The 23,773-nt window shown below is 36.9% G+C and overlaps 1 protein-coding gene across 1 annotated transcript; it reads left to right on the top strand.

Moving 5' to 3' along the window:
* Positions 1-4,526: 4,526 nt before the first annotated feature.
* LOC129886942 (uncharacterized) lies at positions 4,527-23,489 on the top strand. Its single transcript, XM_055961851.1, has 7 exons — positions 4,527-4,772; positions 4,880-4,971; positions 20,601-20,669; positions 20,820-20,878; positions 21,647-21,707; positions 21,786-21,839; positions 23,206-23,489. Exons 1-7 carry the CDS (start codon positions 4,610-4,612, stop codon positions 23,482-23,484), a joined length of 777 nt encoding a protein of 258 aa, XP_055817826.1. The 5' UTR covers positions 4,527-4,609; the 3' UTR covers positions 23,485-23,489.
* The last annotated feature ends 284 nt before the right edge of the window (positions 23,490-23,773 follow it).

Below are 23,773 nucleotides of genomic sequence, written 5' to 3'. Positions count from 1 at the left end.
GATAAGATATTCGAGATTAAGGATAAGATAAAATTTATATTACAGATGTTTTAGAATTGAAGAGGTTAGACGTGTTATTGGTGGGATGAGCATGAAAGAGTGATCGGACCCGATGAGATTTTGGTGGAATTTTGGAATAGCACTGACAAGATATGTATGGAGTGGTTGTCTGAGTTGTTTAATGCTATTTTTAAGACAGATAAAATGTCCGACAAATGAAGGTGGAGTACAATGATTCTATTGTACAAAAATAAGGGTGATATTCAAAATTGTATCAATTACTAGGGTATCAAATTGCTAAGTCACAGTATGAATGTCTAAGAGAGAGTTCTAGAGATGACGCTGAGGAGAGGGTGACCATTTCGCAGAATCAATTCAGATTTATGTCGGAGTAGTCGATTGTTGTGTTGAGACTGGTCGAGAAATATAAGGATAAAAAGAAGGATCCTTTATATAGTGCTCATTGATCTCAAGAAGGATTATGACAAAGTTTCGAGGGATGTCTTCTAGAGGTGCCTGGAGCGATGGTGTATATTAGGGCGATAAAATACATGTATAACGGAGCTAAGACTCGGATTGAAACGGTAAGAGGAAACTCAAAGCAGTTTCCTGTTGAGATGTGGTTACATCAAGGATCAGTGCTAAGCCCTTTTTTCTTGGTGATGGATGAGCTGACGCGATCTATTCAGAAAGAGGTTGCATAGTGTATGTTATTTACGGATGATGTAGTATTGATTGATGAGACATGGGACAAAGTTAATAATAGATTGGAGGTTTGGAGGCAAATGTTTGAGACTAAAAGGTTCAATTTAAGCAGGACTAGAACATAATATTTGGAGTGCAAATTCAATGTTGCGTTGGATAAAACGGACATGAAAATGAGGTTTGCCACTCAACCTATTCCAAGAGAGAATGTTTTAATTATATTGAGCCCATCATCTAGAATAGTGGGGACATTGACGATTATGTCACACATCACATTGGAGCAACATGGATGAAATAAAAGCTTGACTCGGGAATATTGTGTGATAAGAAAGTACTACCTAAACTTAAAGACACGTTCTATAAAGTAGTGGTTTGATCGTCCTTGTTTTCTGGGGTAGAGTGCTGGCCAATCAAAAATTCACATGTTGCGGACATAAGGATGTTAAGATGGATGTGTGGGCATACTATGAGTGACAAGATTAAAAATGAGATAATTCGGGAGAAGGTGCGAGTGGTCTCTATGGCAAACAAAGTGAGGAAAGCGAGAGTAAGATGATTTAGGCATGTACGGAGTAGGTACGCTGATGCCCCGGTGAGAAGGTGCAAGCGGTTGGATTTAGGGGTACACGGAAGGGTAAGAATAAGTCGAAAAAGTATTGGGGAGAGGCGGTTAGAAAGAACATGGCACAACTTCATATTATCGAGGACATGACTTGAAATAGAAAGGAGTGGAGGTCGCGTATTAGGGTAGCTGGCTAGTAGGGGTATAGTGTTGTCTTGCCTTGTGATGGTTTATGACTTGACATAGGACTACTTGTGCCACTATAGTTGTGTTGTTATTGCTTTTTGATTATCACATTATTTTGAGGTTATTGTTTTTTTTTCTTATAGACTTTACATTCTTTGTCTTTTAGCCTTTATGCTTCCTCTATTGTTTTCTTCTTATTTTAGTTGAATTTAATACACTTGAGACGATGATTTTCGGAAACACTCTCTCTACCTCCACGATGTAGTGGTAAGGTTTGTTACACAATCCCACTTTGTCGAATTTCACTAGATATGTTGTTCATGTTGATTGATCATATAAATTTATTCCAAATTTTTTTATAATGTCAATCAAACACAGTTTAAATTTAATGTCAAATTTAATTGTGAGACATCTCACCTTATCTCACGTATCAAACAATTCCTAAGGAGGTATTAAAAAAAACATATATTAGTTTTAGTAATTACTTAAGCCCTTGTTTGGTAGCATTCTCAACAAATGTATAACTAATATATGCATTAATTATACACTTATACAATATATTTTTGTATGTAGTAAACTATATGTCATTAATAATACGGAGTATTAATTCTATTTTAATAAATCATATTTGGTATTAATCCTCTTTTAATAGACCATATTTAGTATTATGTAATATGTATATTCATTCAATACAACAAAACAAACAATCAATAAAAAATAATATAATCATAGCTAGTTTTAATATTATTTATATAATTATATATCAATATTATTTTTATACACCCTAATAAACAACCTTTTAATGTATAATTACGTAAGATTTGGGACTCAAATTTAAAGTTTCAATTTAAAATCAACGTCTGTTTATGAAACATGAACAAAGCTTTAACTTCAATTTAAAATAATTTGAAATCTCAAATTCTCTAAAAGATAGGATTTCAAATTTCAATTCGTAATTTATTTTTCCTAATGTAAAATTAGAGCCATGACTTAATATTTTGCAAATAAAGACCCATTGTTTCAAAATTTGCAAAAAAAAGACTCGTTCTGAAGAAATTGTTCATGTCGGATTGGAAGATTATATGAAAAAATAACTTGTTATTATTTTTGTTAATGTTAATTTATTGGGCAGTGAATCTTTATAAAATTATATGTAATTGCAAGTTTGTGATGACATGTAATCATGGGCATTTATTTCTAAAAAATATGGAGATATGCTATTTATTAGTTCGGTGTATTAGTATATTTTGATATGCTGCGTATGAATTATATTTTGTTCATTTGGTAAGATTGTATAAGAGTTGAGAAAGTTTCGCAGATCATGACGTTTTAATGTTTGTGAGAAGAAATAAACTAAAGAAAATCAAATTGCATACCCCCAAAAAATTTCAACTTCAACATTATTTCAAATCAAGATTCGAAATTAGGTCCCAAGGGGCATATTCATGGTTCAATTTTGTTCGATTATTGATTAAACTCAAAGTCGAACCAATTAGGTATTAAGCTTTCTATAATATTTTGTTATGATTTTTTTATTTTTGGTATTTTTTTTGTCGATATACTTTTTCTCGAGCAAAGGATCTATCGAAAACAAACTCTCTACCTTGAAAGGTAGGTAGAGACCCTCCTCATGTTATTTTATGTGCATGTGCTAATCATTTTTATCTCCAATTAAAGTGAATAATTAGTACATATAAATATATCTCCTCAAATTTAATTCATTTGTCACTACAATTTTTTCAGTCTTGCAGTTTTCCTCTTATGTCTAATAGTCTATATTTTATAATTTTTTTGATTTTATTATCTCTAATTAAGTATATGGTAGAGTAAGTTGTTTAAATAGATTATCTTATTCAATTATTTTATATGAACTGCGATAGTATTGTGTATTATGCACATAAGTGATATATTTTATTAAAGTGTTGTTGTACACTATTAATTCTTGACAGAGAAGTTAAAGGAAGAAATCAGATCACGAACAATTTTTTATGTTTTAATTTCTTAGTTTTCTTTGATTTTTTTTTGAGAGTATATTAATCATGTTTAAATTTTATTATATAGCTTGTAGTAACTTAAATTTGATTGACCTATAATATCTAAATTCTATTTGATATTAGTATTGTATGATGGACATGAGCGAATTGCTTACCATCATCTATTTCTAATCCTGACTTTGTGAGTTCGAATCACCAAAAAAGCTAATATGTGCTTAAAATTACTTGGTTATGACTTATGACAGACTACATAAAATAATTTAATCTTTAGAGTTTCATACGATAAAGTTGATTTTTTACCTTTCATTTTTTAAAAAACTTTTCAACCTTCTTATTTCTTAGAGTAAAATCATATTTAAGTCCTTCAAGAATCAAAATTTCATTATCTTTGATTATTTCAACAATTTAAATTAATTAATAATATTCGAAATCGATTTTTATTTAAAAATTAAAGGTAATTTTAGTTTGTGGAAACAATAATCTTAATAAAATTTTAATATATTAAAAATAGATTAAATTATATATTTGATAACGTATTTTATGATTGAGTGACTCCGTTTGTCGCCTGAATCAGTCCCTTTATGGACTTAAACAAGCATTCCCGAAAATGCCATTCCCATCCGCTAAACGTGCCGACGGAGCAATGCTGCGTGGAGGTAGAAGGCCCACGGGTCGTCATGCTCCTGAAGATAGGAATCAAACGTGAGTTGTCGTGTGTTCATACTCCGCTGCGCCCGAATGCTTATCATTCTTGCCTTCTAAATTTCTTTATATCGAGGGATGAGGAACCATATTATCGTTATCGTCTTATCTTCATTTTATTTAAAGACCTTATAGTACCGCGGTTAAGTTTATTAGTTTCATGGCTAACTTTAGCCATTTAAAAGTCCACTAGCCTATTAGTTAAAATGAGAAAATATTCATGAAATAATTAAAATTATTTATAAGAATCAATATATTATTCATAATTAAGAAAAAAACAATTTATTTTCTAACAAATATTTTTTTTAAAAAAAACATTTTCCGTCCTACGGAAAAAACCCCAAAAACGAAAAAGAGAAAAATTGCGTGTTTGAAATAAAAATAAAACTCATTTGCTTAATTGATAATGGTGTGAGAGATAACATACACTGGCATTTGTAATCGCCGGGGAGTTGCCGGAATGGATCGAGCTGGGTTGATCACCCTTAACACCGTAGTTTCACCTCTCCAGTTCCGGTCAAAGGCTTCAATTTTCCGTCCATTTTTCTTACCTAAAGTGGTGCACAATCTCCATTTCCCTCTTTTATCTTCCTGTTCACGTTTATCTCTTCTCCGTTCTCTATGTATGTTAATTGCATAAGATTTCCTCTTTTTTCTGATTTGGGTTAGTCTTAAATATTGATATTTTGAGCTCCAACTTGTGTTCTTGAAGATTGATTTTCGTTTGCAGGTATAACAAGTGATGCTAACGTTTTGCCTAATGGAGCTGGAAGTGCAGTAGCTCAGAATAAACTCCTTCAAGTGGTGTTAGTTTCTCCTCAGGTAGCGAACAAATATAAATCCATTTTGTTGTCTTTCTCCTTTAGCTTTGAATGTGCAATGATATAGTTTTAGGATTGTATTGTGAAATATGAAGAAAACAGTAACGAATTAGTAACTAAGTGAAGGAGACTTAGTGACAGTGACCAAAATACAGAGGAAGAAGGAGGAAGAGAGAAATTAGGGCATTCTACTGTATTGAAGAATATTAAAAATGTGGTTGTTCTAGAGACTTCCCAATGTCCTTCATATATAAATGTCCTAGATATTTTATCAATCCTCTAACTACTATTTAGTTACAACTAACCTCTTAGTTATAACAAGCTAACAACTTTCTAACTAATTACTAAGTCACAGCTCCTATTTTATCACTCCCCTCAAGCTGGCAGGTACAAAAATATCTAGTACCCTCAGCTTGGAAACAAGATATTCATGTTGTGATCTGTGTAGCCCTTTTGTCATTATATCTGTAGCCCTTTTGTCATTATATCTGCCTGTTGCTCATGTGTACCCAATAACAGAGGCTTAATCAGTCCCTTTTGAATCTTCTCTCTAATGAAATGACAGTCTATTTCTATGTGTTTTGTTCTCTCATGATATACTGGATTTGCTGCTATCTGTAGTGCAGCTTTACTATCACAAAAAAGGTCCACTGGCATCTCCAATTCTTCACCTAATTCTTTATATAATCCAACAATCCACATTATTTCCGAGACAGTGGAAGCCATGCTTCTGTACTCCCGACTCTGCTGAGCTTCTTGAAATTGTTGTTTGCTTCTTTGACTTCCAAGAAATCAAGGATTCACCATGTTTGATCAAGAAACTTGTGACTGATCTTCTAGTATTTGGGCATGATGCCCAGTCAGCATCACAGTACCCTGTCAGCTTGTTCTCATTTCTGCTACTCATCAATATTCCCATGGCTGGATTCCTTTTTATGTATCTTACTATCTTCAATGCTGCATCCATATGAGACCTTTTTGGCTTCTGCAAAAATTGACTTAAGGTTTGAACAGCAAAACAAATATCTTGACTAGTTAGTGTCAGATATAGTAATCTTCCAATTAATCTTTGATATGATCTTATGTCCTCCAATATTGGATCATCTGTTGCTCCTGTTGCCTCATCCATTTCTGTTGTTGTCAATTTAACATTGGCATCCAGTGGTGTCCATGATGGTTTGGCTCCAGTTAGACCCACTTCCTCAATCATTTTCAAGGCATACTTCCTTTGGTTCATCAATATTCCCTTCACTGATCTGCAGAATTCAATTCCCAGGAAATACTTCAGAGTTCCAAGGTCTTTGATTTTGAACTTAGCATGCAGTGCTTTCTTGGTTTGCTCAATTAGTTCCAAGTCATTTCCAGCTATCAGCATATCATCAACATATACCAGAATCACCACAGTCTTTCCATGTTTTCTCTTAATAAACAATGAATGATCTAGGCCACTTTGTAGAAAACCAAAGGTAAGCAGGGCATCAGTGAGTTTTACATTCCATTGTCTGCTAGCTTGTTTAAGACCATATAGGGATTTAACTAGCCTACATACTAAGCCTTGTGACTCCCCCTGGCTAGAAAATCCCTCAGGTAGGGTCATGTACACCTCATCATGCAAATCACTCTGTAAGAAAGCATTATACACATCCATTTGATGAATGTGCCAGGCAGAAGCAGCAGTTATAGAGAGTACACTCCTCACTGTAACAATTTTCACAACAGGAGAAAAAGTATCTAAGTAGTCAAGGCCCTCCCTTTGATTATAGCCTTTTGCAACTAATCTTGCCTTGTATCTTTCAATGTGACCATCAACTCTGAATTTGACTTTGTAAACCCATCTGCAACCAATAGGATGTTTACCTGGAGGTAATGGAACTAATTGCCAAGTATGATTATCCTGAAGAGCCTGAATCTCTTCTTTCATAGTTTGTATCCAATGTGGATCTAAGCAAGCTTCATGATATGATTTGGGTTCTGTAGTGCAAGAAAAGGCAGTCAGGTACTGCTGATAAGAAGGGGAGAGGTTGGCATGACTTAGCACATGAGAAAAGGGATATGGAGTTGATGTTGCAACACTGTTGGAAACATAATCTGTCATCCAAGTGGGTTGTTTTCTTTGTCTGGAAGAAGTTCTAACAGTTGGTACTTCAATGGGAGGTTCAGGAGCAAGAGCAGTAGGAACTGCACTAACAGGAACACCATTGGTAGGAGAATTATTTAGTGAGACAGGATTAGTAAATACCTCATCAGAGAAAGTAGCAGGGGGCTCAGATATGAAGGGATCTGTAGAAGTATTTAGAAAGATTGGACCAGTGTGTGTATTGGTCCTGAAAGGAAAAATGTCCTCTTTGAAAAGTACATCTCTGGATATGAAAAAGGAATGAGTCACCAGGCTGTACAAGACATAGCCCTTAGTCACAGAAGAATAGCCCATGTGTACTGCAGGCACAGCTCTTGAATCAAATTTATCACTTGAAGGCAGCTTCTTGGCATAGCATAAGCAGCCTATAGTTCTGAGATGATCAAGGGAGCATCTGTGACCATGAAATACTTCAAAGGGTGTTTTTCCCTTTAAGGCAACTGAGGGTAATCTGTTCATCATGTAAGCAGCCCCTAATACACAATGCCCCCAAAACTTCAAAGGAAAGGCCCCTTGAAATCTGATTGCTCTTGCCAACTCCAAAATTTATCTATGCTTTCGCTCAACAACTCCATTCTGTTGAGGGGTGTAGACACAACTTCTTTGATGTACTATACCATATGCCAGAAACAACTGCACACATTCTGAATTGACAAACTCAGATCCATTGTCTGACCTGAACACCTTAATGGTCTTATTGAATTGAGTTTGGATCAGCTGTATAAAGTTTCGAAGGACTACTACAACATCACTTTTAAGTTTGAGCAAATATATCCAACTCATACGTGAATGATCATCAACAATAGTCAAAAACAATCTATAACCATCAACAGTTTGAACATGAAAAGGACCCCATACATCCAAATGCAACAAATCAAAAACAGCAGAGGATTTAATTTCACTAACAGGAAAAGCCATTCTAGTGTGTTTAGCAAGAGGACACAATTCACATTTGTCTAAAGCTTGTTTGCAATGACCATGATCAATATCCAGAAGTTTCTGCATTGCACCAACAGAAGCATGACCTATTCTTCTTTGCCACAACATAATATCTACTGCATTCTTTGTAGCAATCAATCCTCTCATCAGCTGCTGCCTGTCTTGTGCTCCTTTTGTTTTGTGCTTCAGCAAATAGAGACCTTCCTTCTCCCTACCAATCTCCAACACCTTCCCACTTGAGAGATCCTGGAATATACAAAATTCAGGAAAGAAATTGACTGAACAACATAACTCCCTGGTAATCTTGGCGATTGATAAAAGATTATATCTAAAGTCAGGTATATACAACACATTGCTTATAGTGTGGCCATCAATGATTTCGCAATTTCCAGTGTGAGTCACATTTACTACCTCACCATTAGGTAGATGCACCTGTTTATCAGTAATAACAGTATGCTCTTCTTGTAAGAGCTCTTTATTAGATGTTATATGATTCATAGCTCCGCTGTCTACTATCCATTCCTCCCTTTTATCTTTTACAGAACATGCTGAAATAGTATTTGATTCCTCATGTACAGTCACATTGGATGCAATAATGTTACCTTCCATGTTATGAGATTCTGCATTTGATAACTTGCCCATGCTTGCTGAAGATGTTTCTCCTTGTTGTTCCTTGTCCAAAAATTGTATCAATCGATTGTAGCGATAAGGATCCTCTAATAATCTCATTAACTGATTGCAATTGCCTTGAGGTAGAGCCACTTCTCTGTAAGCTTCAATATCAGGTGTCGTGCCTCTAATACCTTCAGGAAACTTAGAAGCTTCTTCCTTCACATTATACACTCTTCCTTTAGGTTCTTCTCTTCTTACCTGGTAGCCATTGTTTCTAGGATCTCCATCACGTGCGTGAATAGGATTGACACCATTTGGTTTCCTTTTAAACTTGTAGTCCGGAGGATAACCATGCAATTTGTAGCAATCTATTTTTAGATGACCTTTCAACTTGCAATAATCACATTGTACATCCATATTCTTCTTGAATCTACTGAAATTTCCTCCTCGACTTGTCATGAGAGCTGTTATTTCTCCATTCATGGATGATCCAGTCGCATTGACCATAACCTTTTGACTTTCTCGTTCAATCATCATATAGTAGGCTTGGTTAATGGATGGCAGTGGAGCCAACATCAAAATCTGGCCTCGAGATTGTTCATATGACTCATTCAGTCCCATTAAAAATTGCAACAATTTTTGTCTCTTCATAAACTCCTCAAAATCACGCGATTTCTCGCAATTGCATCCAGGAAAGGGGGCTAAGCTATCAAACTCAGCCCATAGCAATCGCAGCTTCGTAAAATATTCAGAAATGCTGCTCGTACCTTGAGTTGTGGTTGCAATTTCTTTGTGCAACTGAAAGATCCTCGATCCATCCACCTTATCAAAGCGCTCTTTCAGATCATTCCACACAGAACTCGCATCAGAAGAATACACAATTCCACCTAGCAACTCTTTTGACACGCAATTCATTATCCACGACAGAACTATGGCGTTGCATCGCTCCTACAGATCTGTCAAATTCACACCAAAATTAGCCTTCTTACATGTTCCATTGATGAATCCGAGCTTGTTGCGTCCAAGTATGGCGATTCGCATCGAGCGACTCCAAACCGAATAGTTTTCAGGTCCCGTTAACTGAATAGAGACCAACACCACTCTGGGCGTGTCTGATGCACTCAGATACAGTTGATGATTGTGACTTAGCTTCTCCGACAGCTCGTTGTTCAGATCCTCCGCCATTGTTTCTCTTCACTGATTTCGACAGCTTCGACCTTCAAGTAGCTCGATCTAGACCATATCTATGGCCTTCTGCTCTGATACCATGAAGAAAACAGTAACGAATTAGTAACTAAGTGAAGGAGACTTAGTGACAGTGACCAAAATACAGAGGAAGAAGGAGGAAGAGAGAAATTAGGGCATTCTAATGTATTGAAGAATATTAAAAATGTGGTTGTTCTAGAGACTTCCCAATGTCCTTCATATATACATGTCCTAGATATTTTATCAATCCTCTAACTACTAATTAGTTACAACTAACCTCTTAGTTATAACAAGCTAACAACTTTCTAACTAACTACTAAGTCACAACTCCTATTTTATCATATTACTAGAAAAAGAACAGGAATGCGTCATAGATAGAGGTAAGAAACTATTAGTAGCACTTATAAGTGGAATTAGGATCTTACACTCTCTTTTCGTAACCCTATAAAAGGGTTAAGTTTGTTGACAAGTATAAAAGGGTTAAGTTTGTTGACAAGTATTTTTCTTTTTTCAAAAAAAAGGGAAAAGGTTGTTGACAAGCAACTCTTAAGTAGTTGGATATACCCCTCCTTGTGATGTTTGAAATTAAATGATTTGGAATTCGCAATTGCCGATTTGGGGTATGTTCCTGTCTATAAGGGAAGTTCAATATAATTTTGCTAATCAAATTGCTTAATTTTGCAATGTGGATTAGACATTTCTTGATTTCTGGATGGGTTGGAATTATCAATATACAATCAATTATTAGTGTCTTGTTCATACTAGAAGTAACGATAGTATTATCACAATCTAATACATAGTTTTAGTGAGTGTCTCATTTTGTTTTAGTGTATCACTTCTAATAGATATAACACCCGGGCCTAACTTAACCTCATAAGCTAACTTGTAAGGGGAGGATTGACCAAGTCTATATAAGGAGGGACTAACTTGTAAGGGGAGTATTGCCTAAGTCCATATAAGAAGAGTCCAGAAGACCCGTCCCCCACCAATGTGGGAGACTTAACAGCCCCGTCACTCTCAGGGCTTAAAGCCTAGTGCGTGGATCGAGAACGACATCGGTGGAGCACAAGAATTGGGATGGTAAAAATATGGAATCTGGGCATAACTTAACCTCAAAAGCTAGCTTGCAATGGGAGGATTACCCAACTCTATATGAGGAGATCAAAGGACCCATCCCCCACCGATGTGGGAGACTTAACAACTTCAAACACCAACACACACACAAAAACTGATGCCAAAGTGTATTTTTTTGAGTAAACCAGAGGCTTAAATACTCAGGTACTGCAACCTTAATATCCTAGTTTAGTTTTCTTGAGCTGCTTAGTTGGTTAGCTGGTTTTGCATCTATCAACACGTTATTGATGTAAGGGATTGTAACAGGTTATAGATTATTTATATCATATAATTATGGGTTGATACCAATCAAGTGGCTTGCCTTAAAGATTTAATCCAACTAAAGGATTATCGCTTGTACATATATTAGGATGTTTGCTTAACTCTACAGGGCTTTGGGAATGCAGTACGCGGTTACAATTGTTTGCTTTAAAGCTAGAACATATCTACTTTATTTCCTCCCTTTTGTTTATGTTTGGGATCTTCTTCCATCTGTCAGATTCCTTTGCTTTTGTTTTTACCTGAGGTGAAATATGTTGCTACCTTTAGCCTTAAAATGAAAAAAATGTGTGGTAAGAGGCAAAGCTTTAGAAGCATGCTACGGCTCCGGTCCTCCTGGAACTTTTAAGTGTGCCTCATAGAAAGAACTATGATAGTGGTTCCATTTAATTTTTTTTTAAAGATCAATCCTTGTACCTTAGGAAAGTAACATTATTTTCTCATTTACTAAATAATTAAATGTTCAGCAAGGGCGGTATGCTAGCTAGTTTGGTTTGAAGCTGGCTGCCACTTCTTTGGTGCAATCTTGGGCTGGGTGGGTTTTGGTTCATCCTTGCTAGTGTTTTGCATCTAAACTGGGTACTGGGTAGAAATGACTCTGTGACATCATTAGTTTTGATCATGTTACATGGTTCGTGCTTTTTTTTTTTTGAAAAATATTGCATTTTATTCATCCTCAACAAAAAGTACACTATGATTTGAGGGAGTATACAAAAGGTGAATTAGCCCTCCCTACTCATTAAAAGGATATCAAGCTATCTTATTTGAGATGAAGAAAATGCAAAAGCTAAGGATGATTAATTGGTCATATAACAATGAAGCCAAGAATCCTAAATCAACAAGGAACACCTATTCCTATACAAAAGACAAAAGTATCCCATCCTTATGGAGGATCCCATATAATTTCATTCCTCGTCTTTCGCTTGAACCTGAAACTGGCCAAGCACCATCTGTCCATTGTCATTAGGCCTTTAACCTCAGCAGAAAGATCAAATAAAATTCTCGTAGAGCTTGTTTTGAGGGGTTGCATAACTCATAGAGGCCAATTTATCTGCCACTTTCTTCGCTTCTCTAAAGCAGTGTTGTAAGATGTAGCCAGTGTTTTCCATATGCCTTTTCAAACTGTCCACTTCCTCTTGAATTCTCCACGGGGTCGAATTCAAGTCATTCACGCTATCAACCAGAAGCTTAGAGTCACTTTCTGCTAGAATAAATTCGTACCCACTATTGATGCACCAATTGATCCCAAACAACAACGGTTTAGCCTCTGCCCAGTTGCTGGTACCTCTGCCTAGACTAAGAGAATAGGCAAAAATAAGATGCCCTTCATGATTCCTGATCACTCCTCCTCCACCACAGATGCCCTCCTTACAGCTTCCATCAGAATTTACTTTCACAAAACTTATGGATGGTTTAAGCCATTTGACCATGATAGACCTCTTGGTATTGATAGAGCTTCTCATAAGTAAAGCTACTTCATTCCACTCAGATTTCAAATTGACATTTGGAAACTGATTCTTTACTATCTGATAGATGGTAAACGTTATATGAACAAGAGTTTTATTGGTGTTGTGCTTCTCCTTCCCATACTTAGCACCACATCTAGCTTTCCATAGTTCCTACATAGTAATAGCAGGTAGGCATTTACTGATTAGATTCGAAATTGGATTCTTTGTTTTCCAAGTCCACCAATGTTTGAGAAGAATTTTTAGTGGAACATTGTCACAAGGAATACCAACTGGTCCACACAGAATTTTCCATAAGGTCTGAGCAAATTCTCCAGAGCACATCAAGTGCGAGATGTCTACTTCCTGGGGTCTCTTACAGCAGCAGCATCTAGAAGGAATGGAGATGCCCATTTTGATCAATCTTGCATCTGTAGGGATTTTGTCCCTAATTGATCTCCATAGGATGAGGTTCATCTTAAAGGGAACATTCTTGTGCCAGCTCATCAAATCAAACCAGTTTCTAGCCCTCATTTGTCTAATCAGATGCCAAGCAGAAGAGCCAGTAAATATACCATTTTGCTCTAGAGACCATACTGGTCTGTCATTGCCTTCAGGAATCAACACCATATTCATTGTCCATTGACAAGCACTTCTGACAGCTTCCAGTTTCTTGGTTTCCTGTCTTCAGGTAGCCAACTCCATAGGGTTCCAGTGCCTGTCCAATTGTCATACCAAACTGAAACATCCCCTCTATCAACTTTCCATAGAATATGAGGGTCCATGCTACTTTTAATTTTTGCAGATTGCATTCCAGGCATGAGAGTTCCCAGAATACCATCTTTTGGTCACTGGATGAATCCTTTGGCAGTACTTAGCTAAAAGGAATTCAGTCCATAAGGAGTTGCTCGCCCTTAACACCCACCACTGTTTCATAGTAAAAGCTTTGCAAATGTCTTGTAGTTTCCTAAAGCCCATTCCTCCCTCCTCATAAGGGTAACACAATATATCCCATGAAGCCCAATGCATTTTCGAAGTCTCACTAGATCCTCCCCAGAAAAATCTATTGAGCATCTTTTCAATTTGGTTGATAACACTCTTGGGGAGATTTATTGCAGCAAGTATATGAACTGGTAATGAAAGTAAAACATGTTTGATCAAAATGTCTCTTCCCCCAACTGAAAGAATCTTAGATTGCCACCCTCCAATTTTGCTGAGAATTCTACTTGTCAGTTCTGAAAACATAGCATTAGTCTTTCTTCCTTCATACAGTGGACAACCTAGATATTTGATTGGGAATTCCTTGTGCTCTATCCCAGTAATTTCCTCAATTTTGCTAATGTCATGAGCCTGAGCCTTGCTAGATGAAGACACACATGGTTTATGTTTGTTAATTTTCTGTCCCGACACCTTCTCATAGATGCTGAGCGCATTCATCAACATGTCCAGAGATCTCCTGCATCCACTGGAAAAAAGAATAATGTCATCAGCAAAAGCAAGGTGGTTAATAATAGCCCTCTTTCAGACTTGAAGAAATCATGCCTATTTCCATTAATAAGAAGAGAGTACCAATTACTGGAAACATGTCTAAAATCTTGTCTATCCAGATTTCACAGAATCCCATCCTCCTCATCAATAGACATAAAAAGGGCCATGACACTCTTATCATATGCTTTGGCCATGTCTAATTTTAGAACAACATTGCCATCCACATTTGGTTTACCAATGTCATGAATGATTTCTTGTGCAAGTAAGATGTTTTCTGAAATGGATCTTCCTTTAATAAAGCCACTTTGGTTTCTACAGATCAAGGAGGGCAGGATTCTGCTTACTCTGGAATTAAGGACTTTAGAGAAGATCTTACTAATCACATTACACAGATTTATGGGCCTCATGTCAGGGAATTGTTGAGGAGATTTCACTTTGGGAATCAAAGCTATATCTGTATGAGTCAACCATTTAGGAAAACTAGCTCCATAAAAGAAGGCTGGAATGGCCTTGGTTACTTCTGGAGCCACTAAGTCCCAACATTCTTGGTAGAATTTAGCTGTGAACCCATCCGGGCCCGGGGCACTTTCAGGGTCCATGGTCATGAGGTTGTTCCTGATTTCTTCTCCAGAAGGTAGTTGAATTAAGTCTCTATTGATATCCTCTGTGATTATATTGTTGATACCATTCAGCTCTGAAAAATCATCATAGTCAGGTACTTGGCTAAAAATCCCTTTAAAATATGTAACACCAACATCTGAGACTTCTTCATTCCCTTCCACCCATAATTGGTGCTCATCCATGATTTTGTTGATGCCAAGTCTTCTCCTTCTGTCCTTTATGACTCTGTGAAAGTATGCTGTGTTTGCATCACCTTCCACTAGCCATTTCACTCTTGCCTTTTGCTTCAGAATGGCTTCTTGGATTTTCAAATAATGCACATATTCAGCTTTGGCTTTACTAAGTCTGGTTCTAGAATTTGGATTATTGTTGATCTGTGTCTCCTGTTCCAGTTTAACAATATCTTCTTCCATCTTCCTTGGATCTTTGTAAATGTCTCCAAATGTTTCCCAGGACCATTTATTAAGGCAGGCACTAGTCTTTTTGAGCTTCTGATGTAACACCCACATAGCATTGTCATGGCATTCTTCTTCCCAAACTTTTTTCATAGCCTCGTGGAAGCTAGGATGCTCTGTCCATATGTTCAGGAACTTGAAATATTTAATGTGTTTCTCCTCTTTTTTTGTGAACTGAACCAGCAATGGAGTATGATCAGAACATGATCTTGCCAAATGTGTCACACAGGTCTTGTTGAAACTATCAAACCAGTCATCATTGTAAAGCCCCCTATCTAGTCTTTTCCATATAGTATCTGGGGCATCTCTGTTGTTACACCAGGTGTGGATTATCCCAGAATATCCGGCATCCTGTACACCTGCATCATTCATGAAGTTAAGGAAGTCAAAACTCTTATCAATTCTATAAGGTGTACCCCCAAGTTTTTTGCCCGGATCTGCTATAACATTAAAATCCCCCATGATACTCTATGGGCCTTGTATGTTATTGGACATGATAACTAGATCTTCCCACAATGTCCTTCTCATAGTAGTCCTGAATTTAGCATAGACCAAGGATAGATGAAAGTTAGAATCAGTATATAAGCGTGTGACCTGGCAAGTAATAAGTTGGTCAGTGTCTTTGATAATATTAACGGTGAGATCATTGTTCCAAAATAACCAAATTTTGTTATTAATATTAGCGTATGAAACCTGAATGCCAAGCATTCTCATATAGTATTCTATCTGATCAGCATTGACAAAAGGTTCTTGCAAACTAATAAAAGAAACCTTATATTGATTTTTGATATCTTGTAATCTTTCAAACGCACTTTGGGTCCTAACACTCCTAATGTTCCATAATATCGTATTAATCATTGGGAACTGTTAGAGTTGGACCTATGCATCTCCATTTGAGAAATATTATTGCTTCCATCCTTAGGATTTTCCTTATGAGCTAAGGAAATTCCACTGGATTCAAGCATGATAGGGACTGATACCAGATGTAGATCTTGGATCATTGGATCTGCTTGATCCTTTCTAATGATCTGTTGTTCTTCTATGGCTTTGGTTGCTTCATTGTCTGATTGTGGATCAGGGAGATCATGGAATTGGTCCTCTTCCATATCCTTCTCTGAATCTGATTTATAGTGCTTGTATTCATCCTCTTTCTTTCCTTCAGTGTCATTCACAGTCTCCATAGCTTGCGAATTCTCCTCCTGTCTTATTTCTTTTTCTTTTCTTCCTACTAAGTTTTCCTCGTCCTTTTGGACTTGGTCACTTTCCTTACCCCTATCCACTGGTTCTTGAGTTTCTTCTTTATTTTCACTGAAGATGTTGTCTCGATTTTCCTCTTTCTCTTGAGTTCCTTTGCTACTTCTGGTTCTTCTTTCATAGGGATGGATGGGAGAATCAGCTAGTTTTTTTTTGACATCTTTCCTTCCTAGAACTTGTCTGATTAGTATTTTCCTGCATGATTTTTGTGGTGGTTGAGATCTTTCTTTTTCCTTTTTTGGAAGCAGTGGGTTCCCCTTCGTTCTTCTCTTGTGCTGAAAAGGTAATTCCACCGATGTTAGTATCCATAAAATCTGATGATCCTGCCATCTTGCTTAATTTAGGATTTTCCACTTCAAACTTGTTTCCTGTTTCAATAGCTTCCTTCTGGCAGGGACTTTGTTGGCTCTGTATTTGTTTTTTCCTTTTCCTTTTTTCACTGTCTTCCATTCGTCTTCTTCCCCATCTTCCATATCCTGCGTCTCCTTTCCTATTTCGCTCCTTTGGCTTACTGCTACTTGCTCTCTCTTTTTTTCTCTATCCTTTTGCATTTTGTCTAATCCATTAGAGTTGAGATTCCCACTCTCCGTTTCGTCTTTCCCGTTAACCTGGTCCTTGGTGGTGGGCCTTTTCCTTAACTCTGGATGAAGTATTCGACATTTAGCGTCACAATGACCCTGAGCTTTGCAGTGGAAACAATATTCTAGAACATTTTCATACTCAACTCTTTGGTGATGACCTCTACGCTTCCATCTTTGTTCTGAACTTCTATTTGGATCTCTGTCACCATATCTCTGTTTATGTCTATTTCCACTTTGACTTTGGCCGTGGTAGGTCTGCTCTTTGAATAGGTAGCTTTGTCCGAGATTATTGGCACTCCAATAGCTGCTATAATCCGGCATAGTGCATCCCACTCAAAGAAGTGCCACCTCAAGTCCGGTAGGTTAATCCATACTGGAGCCAAAGTAGTTTCTGCCTCTGGTTTGAAGTTTGTCTCCCATTTCAAAAGTTCCATTTGCATATTGCATATGTTTAAAAAGTTTCGGCCATAAACATTCCTATGGTCTTCTTCTATGTCAAAATCTATAAAGACATGGTGCATATTATATACTCCTATCTTAGCCGAGCCTTTAATCTGGACTGATTTCACAAAGTCGTCTCGAATTTTTTCAATTGAAGGTCGAATTCATGTAACTTTACCTATAAGAGTCAGCGTACAGGTTTCGGCGAGCATATCATTTTCTTTTTTGGAGAAGGAGACCACTGGTTTTCCTTCAACCACATCGTAGGGACGGTGGGGCAGTTGCACCTTCTTTTTGGACCCATTGTTGCTATTGGCTCCCAGGGAAGCTACGAAGCTTGCAGTGCCATGGTCACTAGGATTAGCTGAGATTTTGAGGTTGTTTAAAGGGGGAAAGTCTACCGAGTTCAAATTGAGAAATACACACCAGAGGAACCACTATAATTCCATGTAAGAAAACCATATGAACATCCTGCAGATGACATTTCAATATGAAGTCATGCCACATGAAACTAAGCATGGTAATAACGTCTATATTATGCATTCAAGCTCAACTACAAAGAGTAGAACCTGTGAAATCCATTTGTCTCTTGTCATCTATATAAAATAAGAAATTGTTCCCCTGATTAATGTTGAGGTTTTCCACCAAAAGCAAATTCCCAAATTCAATTCAGAATGTCGTTAGAAAAGTCAACAACACCAACATACCCAGTGAGATCCCACAAGTGGGGTCAGGGGAGGGTAGGTGTACGCAGACCTTACACCTACCTTTGTGGGGTAGATAGGTTGTATGTGATAGACCCTCGCCTCATGAAAAAAGGAATCATTTTAGACAAGTCATTTTGTGAATTAAATAAAGACATCAAGGCCTGTCTAAGCCTCCAATTCTCATTTTATGAGTTACAGCTTACTGCTAAAGCTGACTGATTGTTCTGCAAGAGATGCACCTGATGGACTAGCAAAATGTCATGGCAAAAGATACGGGGAGAGAAATCATCATTTTGCAAACCACATATTAATTTAGATCAAACTTTCTGCTAGGACTTTTTTCCTGAATGTGAACCGGATGTCACGTATTCAAATAGGGAAGGAAACATGGGTATATATCCTCTCCCAATGAGAAGACGGAATAGGAATTGACTGAGATGTTGAACACTGAAAGTTATGTCCAACCTAGTGTTAGTCAAAAAATTCAACTTGCCAACCAACTTCCTGTAATGTATATGATAGGATCCTTCATTAGCTTTGAGCTTGACTGTAGATTCAAGGGGTGACATAACTGGTTTATATGAGGAACAATCAAATTCTTTTAACAGATCTGTGGTGAATTTTCTTTAAGAAATCAGGACCTCAGTGTCTTTATAGAGTATCTCCAACCCCAGAAAGTAGTGAAGCTTTCCTAAATCCTTTATTTTGAATTGTTCATGAAGGAAACCTTTCAAAGACTTGATCTCAGCAACATCAATTCCTGTTATGATTACATCATCAACATAAACAACAACAAATACTAGAAAAGGACCAATTTTTCTATAGAACAAAGAATAATCACTGTCTGAATGAGAATAGCCCCTTGAGAAGAGCACTTGGGCGAACTTGTCATTTCATTGCCTACTTGATTGCTTGAGTCCATACAATGACTTTTTAAGTCTACAAACCAGACTGGAATCCTACACCATGAGGCCCTGAGGGGTGTGCATATAGACTTTCTCACACAAATCTCCATGCAGAAATGCATTGTTGATATCCAGTTGGTGCATGTCCCAATCCTTCTTCACAGATATACTAATTAAAGCTCTAATAGTGGTCAGTTTTACCACAGGAGAAAAAGTTTCATTGTAGTCAATACCAGCTTGTTGAGTGTATCCCTTGACAACAAGTCTGACCTTATACCTCTCCACTGTACCATCAGCTTTGTGCTTAATTCTATACACCCACCTGCATCCTATTGCTTTCTTCCCTGCATGTAACTTAACAAGATCCCAAATTTGTAATTGGATAAAAAGTATACCTGTTTCTATAAAATGACATCTTGATGGTAGTATAGATAAATTACTGTGTGGCATTCCTGATATGAATCATAGAGTAAAATAAATAATGCAAGCACATTTTATTTTGTTGAAAATGGAGTTGTCTAGATTGTTCAGCCGTGCAGCTTTTGTCTGATATGTACTATATCAGTTAAGATTTGAGTGAAACTCCTCCATATATGGATAGTTTTCGACCTGGACCAATAGGGAAATCCCAATTCATTGGGTTGTTGATACAATCAAATAGAAAGCCCTAAGGGTGTTATATTCCAGGAGCCCAAACTATGTGATTTAATAAATCCTCTTCAAGGGCTCCTTCTCTTTCCTTTTCGTCTAACTCCGATTCATATTTTTCATAGAGAAATCTCTATCTCTTATCGAGAAACAAATGGGCTAATTCCTTCAACACTGCACAATTTCATACAGGGCTAACTTATTTTTTGTTAAGATCTTGACAAATGTGAAGATTTTGGAACGGTTTGGGTTTGTACCAGCTAAGTATACTGATTCACTTTTGATAGGATATCGCGTGACCTAGTTAAATAAGCTTGTGTCCTCCCCAAATTTTCCCTGTGTGGTGTTTGAACTGCAGAAGGTGGCAAAAACAGGGAGCATATGACTCCAGTGTACGAGCATGTTATCCTGACTTACCAACTTGTCAGTTCATTTAATCCGTCTTGAGAAACTTCCAATTTCTTTCCCCTATCTTGACGAATTAAGGAAATTTCATCTGGATTTCTTTCCCCTATCTTGACTCCAGTGCTTTGATACAGTTTGAGGTTTGACAGTTTCCATTAGCTTGGTTCAGCAGGAGATACATGTATTTTTGTCTGCAATTTATTAGTGTAATGAAGTTAGATAGGTGAATCAGTTATGATTCCATGCTATGTGATATTTACATTTCCTCTTTGATGGTGTGTTTACTACTTATCTTCATAAGCAGGGAAACTATCACATAAGCATTAGAACACATACTCTTGGATTGCAAAACGACTTAAATGGTTTCATCTCTTCTATTTCTCCGTATTGATAGATACCTGGAAACGCTGGAAGCATCGCAAGAACTTGTGCAGCATCAGCTGTTGGACTGCACCTAGTTGAGGTATCAATGTATATTTATTACTAGTTTAAATATCTTAGTAACATTCTTGCATGGTGCTAGAATAGCTATTACTTTTGACCAGTAAAATCTATTTGGCTCCTATTACTGTGACATCAAGATTTGTATTCTCAATTTTCTTTGCTTCTGCAGCCATTAGGATTTGCAATTGATAATACAAAGTTGAAGCGCGCTGGACTTGATTATTGGCCGTATCCTTTTAGCAGCTCATTAGTTGTGTTCTCATACTGTCTTTGGTCTAGGAGCATGTTCCTGTGCAATGTATTGATATCTGAAACTCTTCATCATGTTTTCTTGTTTTTTTCCATACTAATTGTTATGAAAATGTAGAATATCAAAGAAATGAATCTTGGGCCTAACTCAACCCCAAAAGCTAGCTCTTGGGGTTTGAGTTATGCCCAATGTCCTTTTAACATGATATCAGAGTAACATCCATCTCAATTCTTGTTTCCCAATGTTGGACCCCCCCCCCCCCCCCACCATATTAAAATTGTTCACGAACCGGATTTCCATCATTGGTCATGAGGGGTGTGTGAAGAGAGTCCCACATCAATTGTTTAGGGGATTAGTGGTCTCTTTAGTATGACTTTTACAATCCTCACCTCTTGAGCTAGTTTTTGGGGTTAAGTTAGGCCCAAGGTCCATTTAACAATCTAGTCTTTATTTTCTTGTTTTTGGGTGATATCTTGGCCTTTTTTTGTTTGTTTTGACAAGTGATCTCTCTCGTCCTGTTTCTTGACTTGCCAGACCTTATGACATATCTATTTGATATAGTTGGAGAGTTATGAATAGCTTCAGCACCCATAGCTTTACTCATTGTTTGCCCTGTTTTGCTGCATTAATCATATCTTCGGTTAGTCAGTATTTCAAATTTTAGAGTTCTCTATAGTGCTCATATCTATGGATCTCTGTACTGTATAGTTGTCGATTTTCATAATACTGTTAACTCTTCACAACAGATATGTTGTTGTCAAAGTGCATCGGTCGTGGGGTGAATTCCGGGAGTATTTCATGGGACAGGTCTTTTTTTACCTCATTCATTAGCTACAAAAAATTCAGATAACATAGATTAAATTCCTTCTCCTTCCTTTTCTTCAGGCTGGGGAAAAAAGGCTGTTGGCATTTACAAAGAGAGGAACAGCTACACATTCAGTAAGTTTAGATACTTTTTCTACTCATTAAGGTTCTCTCATTTTTTAACCTTGGGAAAATTTTTGGCCAAATGAGACCAATTTATTCTGTCTTGAATTGGAAGAAAACATAGAAATTTTATTTTTGCTCTTTTTTTGTTTAGTTGATACGGAGAAATGTTCTTTTCGCTGTCACTGTAAAATCTATAATACCTGAAGGAGGTAGACCTAAAATCATTCAAAGGAAGTTGTCTTGAAGGACCAACAATTTCTTGAATCTAGGCAGACTTAGTGAAATATATGGTACAATGGAAGAGAAAGATCTATTCTGGAGATATCTAGTAGCTGAGGATATATTTTAGTCATGTTAGCACCTTTACGTCCTATGCTTTCAAGGAGTTGAGCTTTTCAGAAATTTACACATCAGTAGAAAATATAAAGAACTTCCTTTTTATTTTATATAATATAAGTCTAAGATGAGCTTAAATAGAGTAATATGGTAAGTGAGGATTCATATTGTAGTCCCCACCTGACGCGTAGTAGTAGTTGTAAAATCTGTAAAGTTACGCTAAATGCTGGTGCTGCAGATTTTCCTCTAGCTTATCTGAGATAGGCCTTAAAGTACTTGGATGCAAGACTTATTTAAACTAAATTAGCTTTAGGCCAATTCTAAATTCTTTTTGGGGAGACCTTACAGGTTTTTGATCAACCACCTCTTGCTGTCTTCAATACTGTCCATCTCTTTCATGTTCTAAGAATTTCAAATGATTTTGAGCATCTCAATTCAGTTGCTTTCAGCTTTCCCTTTTCCTTTCAGTTTTTTACTTCTATTCTTCATTTGTGACTCCAACAAGTTTGGAATTGAGTTATAGTTGATTGATTGGTGAGTGTTTTACCAGGAACTACTTAACTGTTACTGATCTTACTATGCAAAAAATAGCAGTCTTTTCTATCATGTTCTTTCCTTTTCTTTGGCTTCTGAGGTTGGAGAAGTAGGAGGTGGAAGGCACCAAGGAAATTCTAATAGAACAAGGAATAGGTAGACAACAAAACTAATTTTGTTTCGAATAGATGGACGGAAAGGACCAAAAAATTATGTTTCCATTTTGCCTTATTGAAAACTGTAAGGAACAGGGCTAAATTGGAATTCTTCTTGGCTCCAAATGTATTTTTATTGACAAGCCGAAGACTTTCGTCTAGTATCTTCACAGTTCTTTCCAAGCATTGTTGCTTTTCTCATCTAAGGTTCTCTTGTCTAATGAAAGGAAAAAAATGTTAATCAAAGGGGATCATGCCCATCTACTCCCTTCCATGATGAAAGCCAGATTAACACAAACAATTGTTTCCTATTAATGCGACTTTCGTGTAACTCCGGTATCATTCTGCAGGACTTCTCCTACAAAAAGGGCGATTGGCTTGTATTTGGCTCAGAAACTAAAGGGTTACCCCCTGAAGCCCTGCTTGACTGCAAGAGTGAATCTCTTGGAGGAGGAACCCTACGGATTCCCATGGTTGAAACATATGTTAGGTGCTTGAATTTGTCAGTAAGTGTTGGTATTGCTGTGTATGAAGCTTCTCGACAAATAAACTATGAACAACTTCAATGTCCACCTGACACTTGTATGGATACCGAAACATCATTTGTTACTGAAGATATTTTTGCTTAAACTTATTCATATTGCACTTCTACAAATCCTTTGAAGCTCAGCATATCTAGATCTTAAGGTGTTTGTTTATATCTTAGTTATTGAGTTCTCACCCTATTCAATCCATCATTGCTAATACTATATACATTGAGAAATGTCGTTTTCGTTGCTCAAAGGATTTAGTTAAATCTCCAGGATTTGCTAGCTCTTAAATGGCTAAACAGGATCAGTATATGAAAAGACCATTCTGGCATCCTCATGTATATGCTTCTTGGCACTTGCATGTGAGGGAGAGGGCAACAAGCTAGCT

Source organism: Solanum dulcamara, chromosome 4 (genome assembly GCF_947179165.1).
Source record: "Solanum dulcamara chromosome 4, daSolDulc1.2, whole genome shotgun sequence".
Taxonomy (NCBI): domain Eukaryota; kingdom Viridiplantae; phylum Streptophyta; class Magnoliopsida; order Solanales; family Solanaceae; genus Solanum; species Solanum dulcamara.
Note: the sequence above shows the minus strand (reverse complement) of the source record. Positions and strands in the feature narration are given on the sequence as shown.

Bases quoted from the DNA above. Each gene is read 5' to 3' on its own strand.
- LOC129886942 (XM_055961851.1), top strand. From the start codon at position 4,610: ATGGATCGAGCTGGGTTGATCACCCTTAACACCGTAGTTTCACCTCTC. The intron at 4,773-4,879 runs GTATGTTAATTG...TTTCGTTTGCAG, and splicing joins ATCTCTTCTCCGTTCTCTAT to GTATAACAAGTGATGCTAAC. The intron at 20,879-21,646 runs GTATCCTTTTAG...TCTTCACAACAG, and splicing joins GCTGGACTTGATTATTGGCC to ATATGTTGTTGTCAAAGTGC.